The sequence below is a fragment of the Haematobia irritans genome, chromosome 1 (assembly GCF_050003625.1).
Source record: "Haematobia irritans isolate KBUSLIRL chromosome 1, ASM5000362v1, whole genome shotgun sequence".
NCBI lineage: Eukaryota > Metazoa > Arthropoda > Insecta > Diptera > Muscidae > Haematobia > Haematobia irritans.
This window is the reverse complement of record NC_134397.1, coordinates 154,518,569-154,537,574: the sequence shown is the minus strand read 5'-3', so window position 1 is coordinate 154,537,574 and position 19,006 is coordinate 154,518,569. Positions and strand designations below refer to the sequence as shown.

The window sequence follows — 19,006 nt, the reverse complement described above, 5'->3', positions numbered from 1 at the left end:
ATTGTCAAAATTTCATTTATATAGGAATTTTTGTCAAAATTTCATTTCTATAGGAAATTTTCTCAAAATTTCATTTCTATTGGAAATTTTCTCAAAATTTTATTTCTATAGGAAATTTTGTCAAAAGTGAATTGAGTGTATAGAAAATGTGTCTCTCGTACGAACTTGTTTTCCCACATCAAAAGTCTTATAATCTGACCCTATAGTGATTTTGGGTATAAATAAAAAAGTTGTAAAAAACGCTCCGTCGTTTAATTTAATTGTTGTAATAAATTTATATAACTGGAGTGGTCAACATGATTTATAAAATTAACCACTTTTTCTACTAATACATTCTAATACGTTCAAATATATTATTCTTAAACCAGGAAAACCAATTTTACTCGAAAAATAATAAGATACTCGTTGCTTAATATGTGTAAATCATGTTTGTTTTATTTTAAAATAAATTAAGAGTTATAATTATCATGTATGCATGTATAACATTTTTTTACAATTCGAGTTTATATCACTTTTTTAATTTTTCATATACTCATATAAATAATAGTAATAATTGCATTCATTGTTAATTATTGAATTGATTATATATTTATTAATGTATGCTTGCATGTATATATACTCGTATGATATTCTTATTTTTTTTTTTTTTTTGTATTCTGACTGAAATCTGTAATCTGAAACTTCACAATGGTATGAGATTAGCCACATTAGGAGACTATTAATTTCAAGGTTCGTGTTCTTTGACAAAAGTCTCTAAACATTTTGGTATTTGGTTACAATAGGGTATACGATATTTACTGATTATTGTGGCAGCTAAACATTTAAGATTAATGTAATTCATAAGAGGTATAGTATTTGTTGAATTCAAAGAAATTAAGGTATAAGGACGTTCATTTGATTTATTTGGTTGGTCGAGATCGGCACCATGATTAAGAAGTATTGCAATTATCTATAAAATAAAAAAAAATTGAATGGAGATTTTGTTTTGATTTGAAGTCATTTTAGATATGAGAACCTACCTCATTACTAAAATTATATGGTTGAGCTGCTATATGCAATGGAGTGGATTTTACTTCATTTTTGGCGTTAACATTCATGCCACAGTCTAGCAATAACTTAATAACTGTTGGATTAGGAAAAATTACCTTAAATAAAAAAAAGAGTTACGGGGGAATAAATGATAACAAGTTATATCCAGCTTACAGTTAAATTTTCGTCGTTAAGCAAACCACTTTTGATGACATTCAATCGTGAAGCACATAGATGTAACAACGAATCACGAGTACATGCACTGGTTATGTTGGCCTGTACTAATTTCCGAACTGACAAATAAACGAGGCGGGATTCTTCATGCGAATTGGATGTAGCAATTAATAAATAAATAGCATGGGCAATGCATTTAAATATGGTATCGAAATTCTCCTGTTGGCGTCTAGATATAGGACGTATTTGGAGTAGGGTATGGCATTCTTCCACAGTGTCAGTGAGTAGTTTAAAAACTGCCAATACATCTTTAAAACATGGCAATGTAACATTTCCAGAACTTCTTTCATTGTAGCGTTCATGTAATTCCAGCATAAGTCTTACTAAAGCTTGCGCTGCAAAACATGTATCGAAATGCAACAGGGTATTGTGTTGAACACGAACTTCTAAAAGCAGCGTCCACAATTGAATGCATCGTTCCAATTCCAATGAATCGGCATATGAAGCACCGCGAAATGTAAGACGGAAGAGGGTATCTTTATGGGATATACCTAGTATACGTTCACAAATCAATAGGCTTTGTATGCGCATGGCATCCATGTCGGTGGAGATGTTGTCGAGTTCTTCCAATGTTCGAAATTCCACTGCATTGCGATATGCCTCACGCAAAGGAACTTTAGGATTTTTTTCTGCAATTTATAAATATTATGAAAATAACTTGTTTTTTTACTATTTTTTTTATAACGTGTTTACTTTGCGACATTGAATTAAAAAACAAGTTTGTTTAGGTTAGAGTACTACATTCTTGCAATTTAAATACTTTCGCACCCCTAGACTAAAAAAAGTTATAAAATATTCTAAATACGCTATTACAAGATTGTTGCTTATGTTATATGTTATATCATATAGACAATATATAAATGAAATATTTTTTAACTTTTGTTGTTTTCGTTTTTTACTTCTTGACGGCTATAAACATTTGTAAAGTTAACTTTTCGAACGTATAAAAAACATCAATATATACAAATATAAAATTGTTGCTAATTAGCTACATTTGTATATAGGATATCATGTGTAGGATTTTCTCATTTGTGACGTATTTACCATGCGATTATTACGCCTTTAAAAACAATGTGTAGTTAACACATTAATGCTACGGGCCGGTGCTTCACATTACAGATAACACACATAGCCTTGGTGTCATTGTTATAGATGCAATATAGCATTAAGGCCATCTTTAGCTGTAATATCAAATACTACGTGAGTCGCTCACGAGGCTTTACGGCTATTGAAAACTGCCAAGACTCCACAGTACACTGTTTCCATGGTCAACCAGTACAAGTCGACTGTGATGATTTTTAGCATATATATTCAATTGGTAACATTTTTAATTTCCCACTAATTACTGTGTTTTCAGTGTAAAAAAAAAAATGAACAAAAATCTATTTTTCATGTTAACAGAGATCGTTGCATTTTGAAGAGGGAAAATACTGCTGAAGAAAACGTTTTGCTCCAGTTTCTGGACATTTTCCACAAAGATTAAGGATTAGTACCGTAAATTTCGACATGGTACATACGACGGCGAATGCAGACCAGGTTGTTACCGACAAAAACATTACAAAATCCTCAGAGTAAGAGGCACACTACTTATATAAAAATTCAATCATGAATATCTATGGAAATTGGTTGTGGCATAAGCTCGCCTTTAATCAAAAGAACACCGAGTTAACGATTCGGAGCTTTGTTCGATGATGTAATAAAACATGGCTCCATCATTTCGCTCTGAAAACCTATGGACAATGGCCGAAAAACCAAGACGTGAGTGGGAAAGTCTGTAGTTGGGGAGGCAAATGGAACAATATCACCAACTACCTTTAAATCGGAAGCACTATTAATAGTACTTTTTACACGTACTATTGTACCGGGAACCCTTTCCAATAGGCTATTATTTTTGGATTTAATTTTATGTACAGTCGCATATAAAACACTGGCAAATTCTACAAATAACATACCAATATAAGGAGTTCTTGAAGCTCTTAAATGATGGGCTAATCGCCAATGTAATATGGCCACACGACTCTCATTATGTTCATCTAAAAATGTAGATCCTAAAAATGATATCCATAAACATATTATTTCTCAAGTCGTCAAATATAATTGCATACCAATTAATTCATGTGCTTCAGCCAACCTTTCGAGTGAATATTCCAAATTATTGCGCAAATAATCGAATATTTGATGGGCTCCTTTCAAACAAGCTGTTCTCAAAGCATCATCACCATGACGGCTAACAGCAAAGGGATTGGCACCATGTTCCAATAAAAGCTTAGTAGTTTCCAGTCTAGAAGAATATGGATATGCAGGTGTTTCGTTATGTTATGTAATACATTGTTCGCTACTGCGTCGTGGGCCAATATTAATAATGTTATTAAAATGTAAGTATTTTACAATGATGTGAGACTAGATTATATTAATTTGTTGTGGGTTTATCTTATCAGTGATCATGACTAGTAGTTCTTACACCTACCTATGTTCCTGTATGGCGTAATGTAAAGCGGTCTTCCCTTGTATATCAACTGCATTTACGTCACATCCCTTGCGTATTAAAAATAAACACAATTCTGGAGACTGCACCGAGTTAATCAAACAAGTTCCGCCATTAATGTTGGGCCGTTTTATATCAGCTCCATTATCAACCAGAAATTTCACTAGAGAATTAGCATGCATAATTATGGCATTTTATTAAAAATATATTTGTGGTTTGGTATATATGAAGTTCATCGTCTTGTGTTTTCTTACCCATGTCTATGTGTGACATATAACATGCACTGCGAACGGGCGTTGAACCTGTATCTGACGCTGCATTGATATCACTGCCAATTCTCAGCAAATACTTAACCATGGGTAAATTATTGGACACAGCTGCGCACCACAGTGGAGTTGCGATGTGGTATGAACGATCCTCGGGAGCTTCGAAAGTACCTTTTTGTTCGATATCAGCTTCACAAATGGTGACTAGGTATTCAGCAATTGGAACACAGCCACGACTACATGCAATAAAAAGTGGTGCACATCCCCCTCTCATACGTCTTACGATTTCACGACGTGTTTCGCGGCTATTGCTGTTGAATAAAATTGATAGTATATTAATCCAGGATTTAATGACAAAGATGCTTAGAATTTTAATGTGTATGTGATCATGATTCAAATGGGAGTTTATTGGATGATTTCCTCAGCCGTAGTGTTCTCCGTCTTAAAATTTGTAAACTTCATTTTCGCAATGAAAATAAAATAATTAAGATAAAATATACGTACACTATTTGCATCAGGATATAAAATAGATCAATATGATGATGGTCACTATATTAGATATTCTGTTTCGTACGGTATTTATAAAGTTTCGGATACAATATAAAATCTTCTAAATTCTAAATCCGTAAACTAGGTTAATACATATGACACACGCATTTGTCTGAAAAATATTGGCCGCGAACATAGAGGCAACTATTGTTGGTAAAATACACAAACTCCTCTTGCACCGTTGATCTTAACCTTATTCTGGAATGTGGTCCTTGAAATCATATTGATTGTGGATTTCATTTTAGGTTCGCTTTACACTATCCGATTCTCATTTTTTTGCCTACTCTCCTTCGTTTTTGTGAGTAGTTCCTGAAGATGTTTTTCATACCAAAGAACAAATATTGCGGCATTATGCAGTGGAATGTATGGCTCAATTTTTCTGAAAAAATTTTGACCGGGAAAGTAGAGGTAATTATTGTTGGTAACATACACAAACTCCTCATTCTGGATCTTCATCCATGAAAATACCTCGCTGAAGTCGCATATTTAATATAGAGTCTTTACTATTGCTTTTGGATTTCATTCGCTTTATACTCTCCGATTCTCCTTTTTCCGCTTACTATGCTTCGGCTTTGTGGGTAGTTTTTGAAAGATGTTTTTCATACCAAAGTAATCGCACATTTGATTTTGAAATTGGATATTTGATTTTGAGTCTTTGTGGATTTTGGATTTCATTATAAGTTCACTTTATTCAACGCTCTCTTTATTCAGGTAAATACCCAAGTACAAATGTTGCGGCATTTTATTGGGGAAGGATAATGCTGATGATTACTGTAATAGCATCAATAGTTGAAATTTTCGTTTCGTTTTAATGAGTGTAAACCGTTGATTCTATACTTTCCAAATTGATGTTCACTTCTCGTCATTTGATATAATAATCAATTTGGGAATAGTTTGCTTATATGACATATGACATTTTAGATCCGGAAAAAAGAGCGCTTGGCCAATTGTGTCTGATTGTTTTATTTATTTCAGAGTTGAATCGATACAATAATCTGACGTAGTATAGTAGTATATCATTAGATCGTTTTACAATTTATCGATGTGGATCACATACCTTGTGAATCTCAGAAAACTATGGCAGTTACCATTCTGGTCTGTTCCGAATTTTCCTTAGTGGAAGGAGATCAGCCACGGTACACAGCATCCAAACACCATTAGATTTCTCTGTACGATTTATCTTCTTAAATGGATCATCGAATCACAGACCTATATTTCTCTTTTAATAGACTAAATGAGTCTCCTGCTTTGGTTGAATATATTTCTGATCAGCGCATCCTTTGGTTGGCGTATGTGAAATAGATGTTAATATATTCAGCCGTTATTAACATTTTGACGTGGCTTCTGCCCTTGTGAGACAATTTTGGGACGACTATTTGTAGTTTACAAGTACAGTGATGATATTTAATTTTTGAAACTTTGTATTTTTAGTGTATTTGTCCAGGGATGGCCAAGATATGTTTAGTCTTAATCGATTTACGCGATTTATACTTTCTATATTATTGTTTGCTAAAAATCCGTTAACCTGTATGTCCATCAGTGAACTTTTTCATTATGACATGATGAGTCCAGAATGATCTAATGCACTAGATGTTATGCCAACCACTGCACCACGGTGACTCTCATGTGTTTTATGTTCTTATACAAATTACAGTTTTCCGCTAAGAAAAAAAGAATAAAATTCCCGCCTCATCAACATACAAATTGACATTAGTAATATGTTTGACGTAGTATAGTAGTATATCATTTGATCCTTTTACAATTTATCGATGTGGATCACACACCTTTTGAATCTCAGAAAACTATGGCAATTACCAATCTGGCCTGCTCCGAATGTGCCTTAGTGGAAGCAGAACAGCCACGGTACACAGCATCCTCCATAAAAAGTAAGTACTATCTTTGGGAGGCTAATAAAACTGAAAACTGTATACAGCAGGTATGAGTATTTCATACTCTCGTAATCTTTCGAATAAATCTTGGTATCAAAATTTTTGAAAAAAAGAATTTGCAGTCAAAACAATAGAAAGATCCACTTATGAAAGTGAATTTCTGCTTGCATTTTTATTATTTTTTAAGGAAGAAGTAAAAATTATAAAACAAATCATGAAAAAAAAAAAAATAAAATAAATCAGCCGTTTTCGGTCTTATAAAAAAAGAGCACTTTGGGATGATAATCCTGCAATGCTTCGTTCTTTCTTATATTTGAACAAATAATTTGAAAAAGAACATTTCAACAATTATGATGTCGTGATTTCTATCTATTTCTAAAAGCATGGCATCTCTAATTTTGGCCTAAGCCTCCAAGAGTTTGTATAATTTCTAAGTGTGAGATCGAAAGAGAATTCAACGAGAGAATATTAAGAACACATGTTATGTTCACATGGGTAAACAACATAGACAATAAATTTTAAATTTATGGTCTTTGGTAAACAACAAAGACCATTAATAAAGAAGACATGAAATGGGCTTTGATAGTGTTAGTACTAGAAAACAGAGATTAATATCATACTTGTTGGAAAAGCACTCCGAACTTACTGGTTTGATGCAGACAATTTTTATTTAGCTATTTTCTCCAACATTTCACGCAAATTTCTGTGTCGGTTGCACTAAATTAGTAATAAAATGTTTCACAAAGTGTTTTTGTTCGTTTAATAGTTAAAAAAATTGCTAAAATAAGCGAATTAAGTTTTGTTACGAATGCAAAATGAAAAGAGAAACCGAAAAAAAGTTGCAACGTCTCATGGAACATGTATGATATTAATCTCTGTTTTTTCAAGAAAAAGAGGAAGAGCAAGCTTATCTCACGTCTTCTTTATTAATGGTCTTTGGTAAACAATGCGTTTTGTGTTTTGTTTTGATAATTAGAGATTCAAAACAGAGAATTGTGAGTTGTACAAAACGATTCTTCGACCCCCAAAAGAGCAGCGACTGAATTGTACAATAGCTGATGTATAGAGACGAATGAACAACTTCACTGGATCAATGATCTATGTAATGGATAATGGATACATGTGATGTCAATATACATTTAGAATAAATTAATTTTCTCACTTACCTTTCAAGCTCCTCACGCAAATGTTTCGAGATCGTTGAATTCTCGGAACATTTGCGTATCTCCTCGTGCAACTCATAACTCAATTTTGCTATTTTCAATTGTAAAAGTGGTACTGTAGAATTGTTTGAGTATATCGCACCGATGTCAGATTCAGATTTGACAAATTCCACAAAACTCATTAAAGGTGCTGGATTGGCCATAACTTTACATATGTAAAGAAGATATGTTGTTATTTCTTGTGACGTCAATATCTAAATTAATTCTTTTTAGACACTCGCGTACTCACAACAATTAGTTTCTTTTCTTATTCACAGTATTTTTCTTTTGTATATATCTCAACAGAGTACACCAATTTAATACTTGACAACGTATTGCCTGCTGCAACTAAACTAGAAGAGGACCACGACGACGATGTAAACGTAAACATCCGAGGGTATTAAAAACACCCACACTACCACCACCCCGTGCTGTGGCTAATTTTACATCAATAGTCTGGCAGTCAATCTTCCTTCCCGCTTGCACCGACCTTTCAGGGGAAGATGAGCGGAAAAAATGTATTTGCAAACAAACTTGGTCTTTCTGCTGTTGCCTTTCGGTCATTCACTGCACTTTTTTTTCGTAATAAAGTGAAAGTTATGTATATGTAATCTATTTGCTCAATATTCAATATGCAATCAATAATCGTATCAATTTGTATTTTCGGGTTAAAATTTTGTCATTCGTTAATCGGATTGTTGCCACTTTCACTTGACTTCCGCAAATATGGAAGGACTGTGACATACATTTTTTTCTCAAAGCTTAGTTTTGTTTATATCATTAATTACACTTTTTCAAATGAATTCATCGAATAAAATTTTCATATGGCTACATTAAAAACTTGATAATTTTGTAAAACTCAATTTTTTCCGGAATGAAACTCAACTTTGTGTTGTGGTCGAACGAACTGCAAATATCCTATTGTCTATTATCGTGATATCGATAACTGACATCATAGCATAGACAAAGGAAGGTATAGACATCTTAAGTGAATTCACAGCGCAGTAGTTTGTCTGCATACCGTAGATGGCTCTTTTTCGTCTGCAAATGAGTTTTTTAATTTAGCTTTAATGTGTTTTCTTGATGAAACACCAAATATTGTAAAAGCATATAAAATTCTATATATCCACACCTTTTTTGTAATGCAAATTGACTGATATGTACAGTAATTCTCTTGGTCTATGGCCATTTTCATAGACCAAGAAAATATAAAGACAATTCACAACGATTTTGTTTATCTATGCCATTTGCATGGACCAAGAAAATATAAAGACATCGTTTGATAATTCACAATGATTTTTTTTATTTGCAGTGCGCAGTCATTCCACCATAGACCAATTAAAAAAGAGACATACCTTGACAATTCACCATGGTTTCGTTTATTTGCAGTGCGCAGTCATTCCACTCAATTGCGCAGTCAAGTGACTCAATTTCTTTTTGGAAAACGAGAATTACCGTACAAATCAGTCAATTTGCATTACAAAACAGATGTGGCTGTATAGAATTTTACATGTTTTTCCAATATTTGGTGTTTCATCAAAAGAACAAACGAAAGAAACCAAATTAAAGCCAAATTTAAAAATCACTCAATTGCAGACGAAAAAGAGCCATCTACGGTGTGCAGACAAACTACAGCGCTGTGAATTCACTTTCGTTGTCTATACCTTCCTTGGTCTATGCCTCTACGGTGTGCAGACAAACTACAGCGCTGTGAATTCACTTGAGATGTCTATACCTTCCTTGGTCTATGTTTGCAGTGCGCAGTCAAGTGACTCAATTTCTTTTTGGAAAACGAGAAATACAGTACAAATCAGTCAATTTGCATTGCAAAAAAGGTGTAGATTTATTGAATTTTATATGTTTTTTCAATATTTGTTGTTTCATCAAAAGTACAAAGGAAAGAAAACAAATTAAAGCCAATTTTAAAAATCACTCAATTGCAGACGAAAAAGAGCCATCTACGGTGTGCAGACAAAGAGGGGTTTTAGACGATGCAATTGGTTGCGTGCAATTTTTTGTATTCTCTTTTAAAGTTGCTTCTTAAAAACTTCAGCATTTATACGTTGAACTTTTTCATGCAATCACTTGAAATTTCAAGTTTCAGAAATGTCAAAAAATTGCAAGAGGAACGGAAAACATGAAATTTTTTCTACCCCCTTTGCTTCTCTACCCCGTTTGCCAACAAACAAGAATTGCGTGCAATTATTGCATGCAATTATTGCATCGTCTAAAACCCTTCAAACTACAGCGCTGTGATTCACTTTCGTTGTCTATACCTTCCTTGGTCTATGCTCAATTGCGCAGTCAAGTGACTTTTTGACTTTATTTTTTGAAAACGAGAATTACCTTACAAATCAGTCAATTTGCATTACAAAAAAGGTGTGGATGTATAGAATTTTATATGCTTTTACAATATTTGGTGTTTCATCAAGAAAACAAATTAAAGCTGAATTAAAAAATCACTCAATTGCAGACGAAAAAGAGCCATCTACGGTGTGCAGACAAACTACAGCGCTGTGAATTCACTTGAGATGTCTATACCTTCCTTGGTCTATGCTCAATTCATAGACCAATTAAAATAGAGACATACCTTGATAATTCACCATGGTGTTGTTTATTTCATAGACCAAGAAAATATAGAGACATACCTTGATAATTCACCATGGTTTTGTTTATTTGCAGTGCGCAGTCATTCCACTCAATTGCGCAGTCAAGTGACTCAATTTCTTTTTGGAAAACGAGAATTACCGCACAAATCAGTCAATTTGCATTACAAAAAAGGTGTGGATGTATAGAATTTTATATGTTGTTACAATATTTCGTGTTTCATCAAGAAAACAAAGGAAAGAAACCAAATTAAAGTCAAATTAAAAAATCACTCAATTGCAGACGTAAAAGAGCCCTCTACGGTGTGCAGACAAACTACAGCGCTGTGAATTCACTTGAGATGTCTATACCTTCCTTGGTCTATGGTTATTTGCAGTGCGCAGTCATTCCACTCAATTGCGCAGTCAAGTGACTCAATTTCTTTTTGGAAAACGAGAATTACCGTACAAATCAGAATTTTATTTGCTTTTACAATATTTGGCGTTTCATCAAGAAAACAAAGGAAGAAAACAAAATTGGTCTATGCTCAATTGCGCAGTCAAGTGACTCAATTTCTTTTTGGAAAACGAGAATTACCGTACAAATCAGTCAATTTGCATAACAAAAAAGATGTGGATGTATAGAGTTTTACATGTTTTTCCAATATTTGATGTTTCATCAAAAGAACAAACGAAAGAAAACAAATTAAAGCTGAATTGAAAAAAACACTCAATTGCAGACGAAAAAGAGCCATCTACGGTGTGCCGACAAACTACAGCGCTGTGAATTCACTTTCGTTGTCTATACCTTCCTTGGTCTATGATAATAAGTTTGTGCATTTGTATCAAAGACCATTAATAAAGAAGACGTGAGATAAGCTTGCTCTTCCTCTTTTTCTTGAAAAAACAGAGATTAATATCATACATGTTCCATGAGACGTTGCAACTTTTTTTCGGTTTCTCTTTTCATTTTGCATTCGTAACAAAACTTAATTCGCTTATTTTAGCAATTTTTTTAACTATTAAACGAACAAAAACACTTTGTGAAACATTTTATTACTAATTTAGTGCAACCGACACAGAAATTTGCGTGAAATGTTGGAGAAAATAGCTAAATAAAAATTGTCTGCATCAAACCAGTAAGTTCGGAGTGCTTTTCCAACAAGTATGATATTAATCTCTGTTTTCTAGTACTAACACTATCAAAGCCCATTTCATGTCTTCTTTATTAATGGTCTTTGATTTGTATGCATCGCCAAGAAGGAAAAAATTGAGACCCATCGTTTAGTATACCGATCGTCTTAGAATTAAATTCGGAGTCGCTTTAGTGATGTCCGTCTGTCTGTCTGTCTGTGTTTATCAACCGATGTTCTTCAAATTCCCTGCATCCGAATATTTTACGAGTGTCGAAAAACTTGCAATGTATCAGCCAAATCGGTTCAGATTTAGATATAGCTCCCATATATATCTTTCGTCCGATTTAGACTCATATGGCAACAGAGGCCGAAGTTTTCTACCGATTTTCGTGAAATTTTTCACAGAGAGTAGAATTGACATTCTACCAATGCTTGGTAAATTTGATTGAAATCGGTTCAGATATATATATATATATATATATATATATATATATATATATATATATATATATATATATATATATATATATATATATATATATATATATATATATATATATATATATATATATATATATATATATATATATATATATATATATATATATATATATATATATATATATATATATATATATATATATATATTTACACTCTGCATGTCAAATTTAGTCAAAATTGGTTCAGATTATATATAGCTCCCATATATACGTACACCAGAGTTGGGGAAATATGGTAGACTGTTTCATATTTTAGACCCATTTTCAATGGGATTTTCCTCCAATTGACTGGATATTTTCCACAGAGAATATATTTCATATTATATTTAAGTGTGTCAAGTTTGATCTAATTTGGTTCACATTTAGATAAAGTCTCCATATATTCATTTTCCGGTTTATACAAATATGGCCAAAATTCCCACACTTTCAACAAAATTCTGTGATGAATATCCCATATCTCTAATGCCAGAATTTCCACAGAACGGTTGAGTGTTAAATAAGGCTCCAAGTCGCCCGACCACACACTTGACCACATATCTTGGCGAGATCCAACCAATATCCTTGTAAAATCGCCACTGATGAGTAGCAAAAATTTTAAATACATATTTTTTTACTAACATTGTGTTTCATCCTAGGGCGTTAGCCGATTTAAATTTTAATTCTAGAGTTTTTGTAGAAGTACAAAAAACTGTCTCCATTAAAAGTATTTGTATCTGAAAATGTAAACCTTTATATAGCTCCCAGCAAATTTGAAGTAGTTGAGATGGTAACACAAGTGTTTGTCTACATAGTGGTGAAGGGTATAATATAGTCGGCACCGCTGCATTAGACTTTACTTGTTTAATTTGTTTTCTTGCTGAAACACCAAATATTGTAAAATCATATAAAATTCTATACATCCACACATTTTTTGGTGTGGACTATAAGTTTTCTAAAAGAATTTTTTTCTTTTCGGAGGACCGACATTTTATACAAACAACATTGTCTTTACAAGCAAAAAAAAAAAAAAAAGATTTGAGACAATGTCACAACGCTTCTAATCAATTCGGGTTTATTTGCGCTCAAAGAAAGGACTTTACACCTAAGAGGAATGTCGTTTGACTAAAATCTCTTCATTTAATTAGTGAAACTGTGTTGTAAGTAGCCTACGGAAAATGGATCAACCCCAGGACCGGTACAGTGTTAGTCCCTGGTGTGTATGGACCAGTCACAGTTCTGGTTCAAGCGTATGGAATGGACAGGCCAATTAACATGGGTTTGTCATTGGCTGGGCATATTTACACTTTAGGACACGACTTGGACTCATCCCAAAAGACACGTGCTGGAACAACTTAGTAGGATTACCCCATAGACAACTGCTATTGAAAAAGTCTGGGACAAACTTTTAGGACCCTGTTTCCATCCGTATCGCACCAGAAAGGAATATGTAGAACAATAAATAATTCTGATAGTTGTATTCTAGTAAAAGTGTGGATTCAAAAAGATTTTAATATCAAGAGAGTATAAAAATCAATAAATTTATGACAATTAAAAATGTTGATAAACTGGAGCACTAGTACTAGTCCTGTAATGGGTCCATTAGTGGCAATTTGCACTAATTTCCCGTAGGGTAGTCATTTGTTTCTCACCTTCGGTATATCTCTGCCACTTTTGGAAGAAATATATGAAAAATAAAAAAAAAGAAATTTCGTTGAAATACAGAAAACCGATTAACCGATGGTCACAACCCAGTTTTCGCGGTTAACTGAAAATGCCAATTTTTTCGTTATCCGGTTTCGGTTTGTGTCGGTATTGAACACCCTAACATAGTGTTTTTGGTGTTCGGTCGAAGCAGGAATCGAACACCAAAAATTTTTCAGCGGTGGATTATCCTACCTCAGTAATGCTGGTGACATTTCTGAGGGTTTCAAAGCTTCTCTAAGTGGTTTCACTGCAATGTGGAACGCCGTTTGGACTCGACTATAAAAAGGAGGTCCCTTATCATTGAGCTAAACATGGAATCGGGCAGCACTCAGTGATAAGAGAGAAGTTCACCAATGTGGTATCACAATGGACTGGATTGTCTAAGTGAGCCTGATACATCGGGCTGCCACCTAACCTAACCTAACATAGACCAAAAAAGATATTAAAGTGGGTAATATGTTTTTGATGTACACACATAGTACACAAAAAAAAATTGTGATTCAATCACCAAATGTGATAATACAAATCACAGTTTTAACTGGGCATAAATTAAATAAAATTGATTTAATTTGAAAATTTCAATTATTATACCCTCCACCACAGGATGGGGGCTATATTAACTTTGTCATTCCGTTTGTAACACATCGGAATATTGTTCTAAGACCCCATAAAGTATATATTCTGGATGGTGAAATTCTCAGTCGATCTAGCCCGTCTGTTGAAATCACGCTAACTTCCGAACGAAATAAGCTATCGTCTTGAAACTTGGCGCAAGTAGTAAATAACAATATTGATGTAGGTCGGGTGGTATTGCAAATGGGCCATATCGGACCACTTTTACGTATAGCCCCCATATAAACCGACCCCCAGATTTGACTTGCGGAGCCTCTTAGAAAAGCAAATGAAATTTGGTACGTGGTGTAATCACGGTCTCTAACAGCCATGCAAAAATTGATCCACAGCGGTCCATAATTATATATAGCCTCCTTATAAACCGATCTCCAGATTTGACCTCCGGAGCAGCGTTGCCAATTTAGCATTTTTCCCGCTAGATTTGGCTTTTTTTGAAGACGTTTAGCGGGAAAAAAATGCATTTAGCTTTTAGCTTTTTTTCTGGCTTTTTTTCATGACCCTTTTAGCTATTTTTGGCTTTTTTATTTTCGACATGTTTCTATTGAAATATGGAAAAATCGGCGTTTTTATCTAAGCCTTGCTGCAAGTATAAGGGTTTCCACATATTTCAAAGCTCAGTTGAAACATTAATAATGAGTCCAGCCATTATGCGGGCATTTTTGTAGCAAGTACACCTTGTTGTAAAGTTTTCTCATTATATACATAAAAGTTATCGTAAACTTTAAATCTACTATGACCATACAAATTTGTTAGATAAACTGTCAGTAAATTATTGGGAATATTATCATTTGACTCGTTTATCCTTTTTATGTTATTATAATATTCTAAAGTTATTACGATATTACTAAATTAAAATAGTAGATGTGTGCACTGAAAAAATATTGTCGTCTCCTTAAAATACGAACGCGAATTTTGGTTATAATAGCATTTGTGAATTTCTTTTATATAAACTGTTTTCCTTGTCCAAAAGACGATAAAGTCGTTTTGTCCTTATAATTAAGTGATTCAACTTAAAAATGGGTATGTTTTCATGAAAGAAGGAAGAATTAATGAAATAGTCTTTAAATGTGAGGAGTTTTTGCATCTTAACCACAAACCAAAATAGCGTTCAAAAATAGAAGATTTTTGCAACACTTTATTTTAAAAACGTATATATACAATAATTTCTACTTGAAGTCGAGTCTGAATTTGGAAATTTAAGTTGGCGTTAGCACGTTTTTAAAGCACTTTGATAGCTCATGAACAAAAGGAAAATGTTTTTACTGGGAAATGTAAACTATAGGTATTTTCTACAATTTAAATAAAAGTAATGTATTTCGAATTTTTCACAATTTCAAATCCAAACTAAAATTTTATTTAAAAAAATGACAAATCATTTTTTTACCAAATCCAAAGCATGCTTAGATCATTTAATATTTTAAAATAACAAGTAAATAAAATAGAGGTGTTGGGAAGGTAGCTCCAACAAAACGAAGGACTTCCAGTAAAAAATTTGTGATAGTAATCAAAATGTATCGAATACGCAAACAGATCTAATATGCCTTAGATATTATTACAGTCTCACAGAAGTGGAATTAAAATGAAAATAATATGCATTGTAAGTAAAATAAAGCCTTTAAGTTTGTTAAATTTCAATACAAAAAATTTAGCTTTTTTTCTAGCTATTTTTTAGCATTTGTTAGCTTTTTTTAGCTATTTTTTTGGGCAAATCTAGCGGTTTTTGGTGAAACAATTCTGGCAACGCTGCTCCGGAGCCTTTTAGAGGAACAAAATTCATCCGATCCGATTGAAATTTGGTACGTGATGTTAGTATATGGTATCTAACAACCATGCAAAAATTGGTCCATATCAGTCCATAATTATATATAGCCCCTATATAAACCGATCTCCAGATCTGACCTCCGGAGCCTTCATCCGATTAGGTTGAAATTTAGTACATTGTGCTAGTATATGACAGCTAACAACCATGCCAAAATTGGTCCATATCGATCTATAGTTATATATAACCCCCAGATAAACCAATCTCCAATCACACAAAAATTGATGATTCATAATTGTATATAGTCCCCATATAAAGCGACTCCCACATTTCAATTCTGGCTCTCTAATTACCGCGCAAAAGTTCATATCGGTTCGTAATTATTTGTAGACTTCACTACATATACCGGTCAAGAACTAAATTATATACGTATTTAATCGGCCTTTTTGTCTAATATATACCCCCGTATGGACTAACTTACAATTTAAAAGACGATGTTAAGACGTTTTAAGATACGTTGCCATCGGCAAGTGTTACCGCAAACCAAGTAATTCGATTGTGGATGACAATCTTTAGTAGAAGTTTCTACGCAATCCATGGTGGAGGGTACATAAGATTCGGCCTGGAACTTACGGCCGTATATCTTGTTTTTTAATTGAACCAATCTAAAATTTAATTGATGTTGTATGCAACACTTAAAAAAATCATTTGAATTAAAATCGTAACTATTTTCAATTACTTTCTAATCTGACTTTTGTTTTCAGTTTGATTTAAAAATTGATTGTTTGAAATAAATTTTTATTTATTTTTGTGATATTTTTTTCTGTGTATTTAGATTAATTAAAAACGTTTGGACTTTGATTTTAGTATGAGAAAAACGACTAGTTTTAAATACTTACAAAGGGAAACATTTCAAACCCCAAAACATGATTGACGTGAACGCTGTATTAAGCTGTGTTGTGTGCAAGATATCAGATTTAAGGGCCCGTATGCACCTCTTGCAAATAAGTTCCTTCCCATGGGAAGAACAGAAAAATATACAAGATAAAAACAGGAGTTTTTGCTGAAGTTTTCTTGAATTACATATTTATAAAAATAATAATAAAAATGAGTAAAATTTATCTGAGGATGTAACTAGACTTTGTCTTCATACGTATTTTTATGAATAACAAATGTAAGCTATGAAACCAGAACATTGCACCGACCTTCAAGGTTCAAAACTCGTATGAAAATAACCTCTTTTGCAGAACTCATTTTAACTCTTCCTTTTTGTTAATAATTTCAAAAACTATTCCTTCAAATATTAGTGATCTACAATTTAAGGAACACTGAGTAGTTAGGATGTAATAAAAAATAACTAATACTAATAGCGGAAAACATTTTATTACTCATAAATACATTATAGTAAGGTCTTCATCACCGTTTACTCTTAGCTATTGGAGCCGAAGGATTTTCACCTTTGTAAAACTCTTTTAACAAATCCATTGCCTCGTCTGCTCTCACACCCCCTTCTATTTTAATCGAATATCCCATAACATTTGGGACGTCAACAACAGTTTTGCCACCAAATCGGTCATTAGCACAGCCATAAAAGATTTCCCTAACTCTGAGATCATGAAGGGCCGCCGAACACATAATACACGGTTCAACAGTTACTACAACGGATATTTCCGGAAATACTTTATTTGGTTGGACGTTCATATTCTTGCAGAATTCCAATACTTGATCGATGCATACAAATTCAGCATGGCGTGTAGCATTTTTGGTGGCATTAACTTCATTTCCTCCTCGTGCTATAATGTTTTCTTTGTAAATGAACACACATCCAACAGGAACTTCGCCTAAAGAGAGTGCTTTTCGAGCTTCTATAAATGCCTCCGTCATGTACTCATCCAATGCCATTTTATAAAACCGAACAAAAGTTTTTGGCAGAAATTTAACAAAATTCGTAAAGTTGAAATAATTTATAAATATGGTTTTTTGTTTATAAACAAAAACATATGAAATTCAGTGATGCCAATTAAAACAAAAAGAAACTTGAATGTTAGCTATAAATGCCAATATATGTTCCATTCCAACAAAAATTAATAGGTAAAACTTGCAAGTGCAAATCCCCAAAATATGTTCCAAGTAGATTTCGAATGATATCAGTAGACATGATATAAAGAAATAAGGTCTCTCGCAGTGGATTTCAAACATTGTGGCTATATCGAAAACAAACTGATTTGCAATGTGAAATCCTGTAATACAAAAGATTTTTGTACATTATCTAACCTGATCGAGAATGATGAAAGTATTGAAAAAAATCAAAATAGGTTTTATTTGCATTAGCAACTGACCATAGAATGCCAGAAAAATATTTTTAAACATCTTAATAATCGGAAAAATATCGATGAGAAATCCCTAGTGCAAACATCGTGCGTTAAACAATAGGACCATTGTCAAGAAGCTCCGCTAGGCTTTAACTCTCTGCTAACAGAAAGTAAATTTTAAATATTTTTACGGTCAACTGAAATATTTTCAGTAGTAGGTAGTTGAATGTCAGAGTCGATGGCGAAACAATTCCGACAACAAATTACCCCAAGATTCTCGGGGTCACATTCGACAGCCTTTATAAGTCGTCCGCCCATGCCACTGCAATTTGTGAAAAGCTCCGCGGTAGAAACAAGGTCCTCAAGTCACTTGCCGGCAGCACTTGGGGTGCGGACAAAGAAACCTTGTTAACTACATATAAGGCAATTGGCCGGTCAGTGGTAAACTATGCAGCGCCAGTGTGGACACCTCAAACGAGCGATACGCAGTGGAATAACATACAGAACTGTCAGAACGCTGCCCTTAGAACCGCAACAGGATATCTCCGCAGTACACCCCTGGATCACCTTTATGCGGAGACAAAGATCATCCCAGTGCGTCGACACAACTACATATTGTCAAAGCAGTATCTCTTGGGTTGCCATCGAAGTTGTCATCCGAATCACCATCTTGTGGATAGACAACCTCCACCCAGGAATGTAAGGGTTGATCTTCACCTTCTCGAGCCCGAGATCCAGCGTTAC

The 19,006-nt window shown here is 33.6% G+C and overlaps 2 protein-coding genes and 1 long non-coding RNA gene across 4 annotated transcripts; 1 reads left to right on the top strand and 2 right to left on the bottom strand.

Annotated features, from left to right (window-relative positions):
* Positions 1-409: 409 nt before the first annotated feature.
* Positions 410-8,575, bottom strand: m-cup (ankyrin repeat protein mann-cup). Of its 2 annotated transcripts, XM_075291957.1 has the most exons (9): positions 7,905-8,575; positions 7,619-7,820; positions 4,003-4,325; positions 3,731-3,911; positions 3,369-3,544; positions 3,216-3,311; positions 1,204-1,892; positions 1,020-1,145; positions 410-949 (listed from the first exon to the last, which is right to left on the bottom strand). In XM_075291957.1, exons 2-9 carry the CDS (start codon positions 7,816-7,818, stop codon positions 725-727), a joined length of 2,016 nt encoding a protein of 671 aa, XP_075148072.1. In that variant the 5' UTR covers positions 7,819-7,820; positions 7,905-8,575; the 3' UTR covers positions 410-724. The 2 variants fall into 2 exon arrangements, with proteins under 2 accessions (XP_075148072.1, XP_075148071.1); XM_075291956.1 differs by having other exon boundaries at positions 7,619-8,575.
* A 4,171-nt stretch (positions 8,576-12,746) lies between these two features.
* Positions 12,747-17,084, top strand: LOC142222032 (uncharacterized). Its single transcript, XR_012718246.1, has 2 exons — positions 12,747-13,011; positions 16,786-17,084. It is a non-coding gene; the product is annotated as an uncharacterized LOC142222032 (long non-coding RNA).
* A 227-nt stretch (positions 17,085-17,311) lies between these two features.
* LOC142222031 (tRNA-specific adenosine deaminase 2) lies at positions 17,312-17,947 on the bottom strand. The gene has a single exon (XM_075291954.1). It carries the CDS (start codon positions 17,850-17,852, stop codon positions 17,367-17,369), a length of 486 nt encoding a protein of 161 aa, XP_075148069.1. The 5' UTR covers positions 17,853-17,947; the 3' UTR covers positions 17,312-17,366.
* Between the last annotated feature and the right edge of the window lie 1,059 nt (positions 17,948-19,006).

Excerpts from the sequence above, each read along its gene's own strand:
- m-cup (XM_075291956.1), bottom strand. The coding sequence starts at position 7,818 with ATGGCCAATCCAGCACCTTTAATGAGTTTTGTGGAATTTGTCAAATCT. Across the intron at positions 4,326-7,618 it reads TTGCGTGAGGAGCTTGAAAG|CAATAGCCGCGAAACACGTC; the intron begins GTAAGTGAGAAA and ends TTTATTCAACAG. Across the intron at positions 3,312-3,368 it reads TGAAGCACATGAATTAATTG|GATCTACATTTTTAGATGAA; the intron begins GTATGCAATTAT and ends TATCATTTTTAG.
- LOC142222031 (XM_075291954.1), bottom strand. The coding sequence starts at position 17,852 with ATGGCATTGGATGAGTACATGACGGAGGCATTTATAGAAGCTCGAAAA.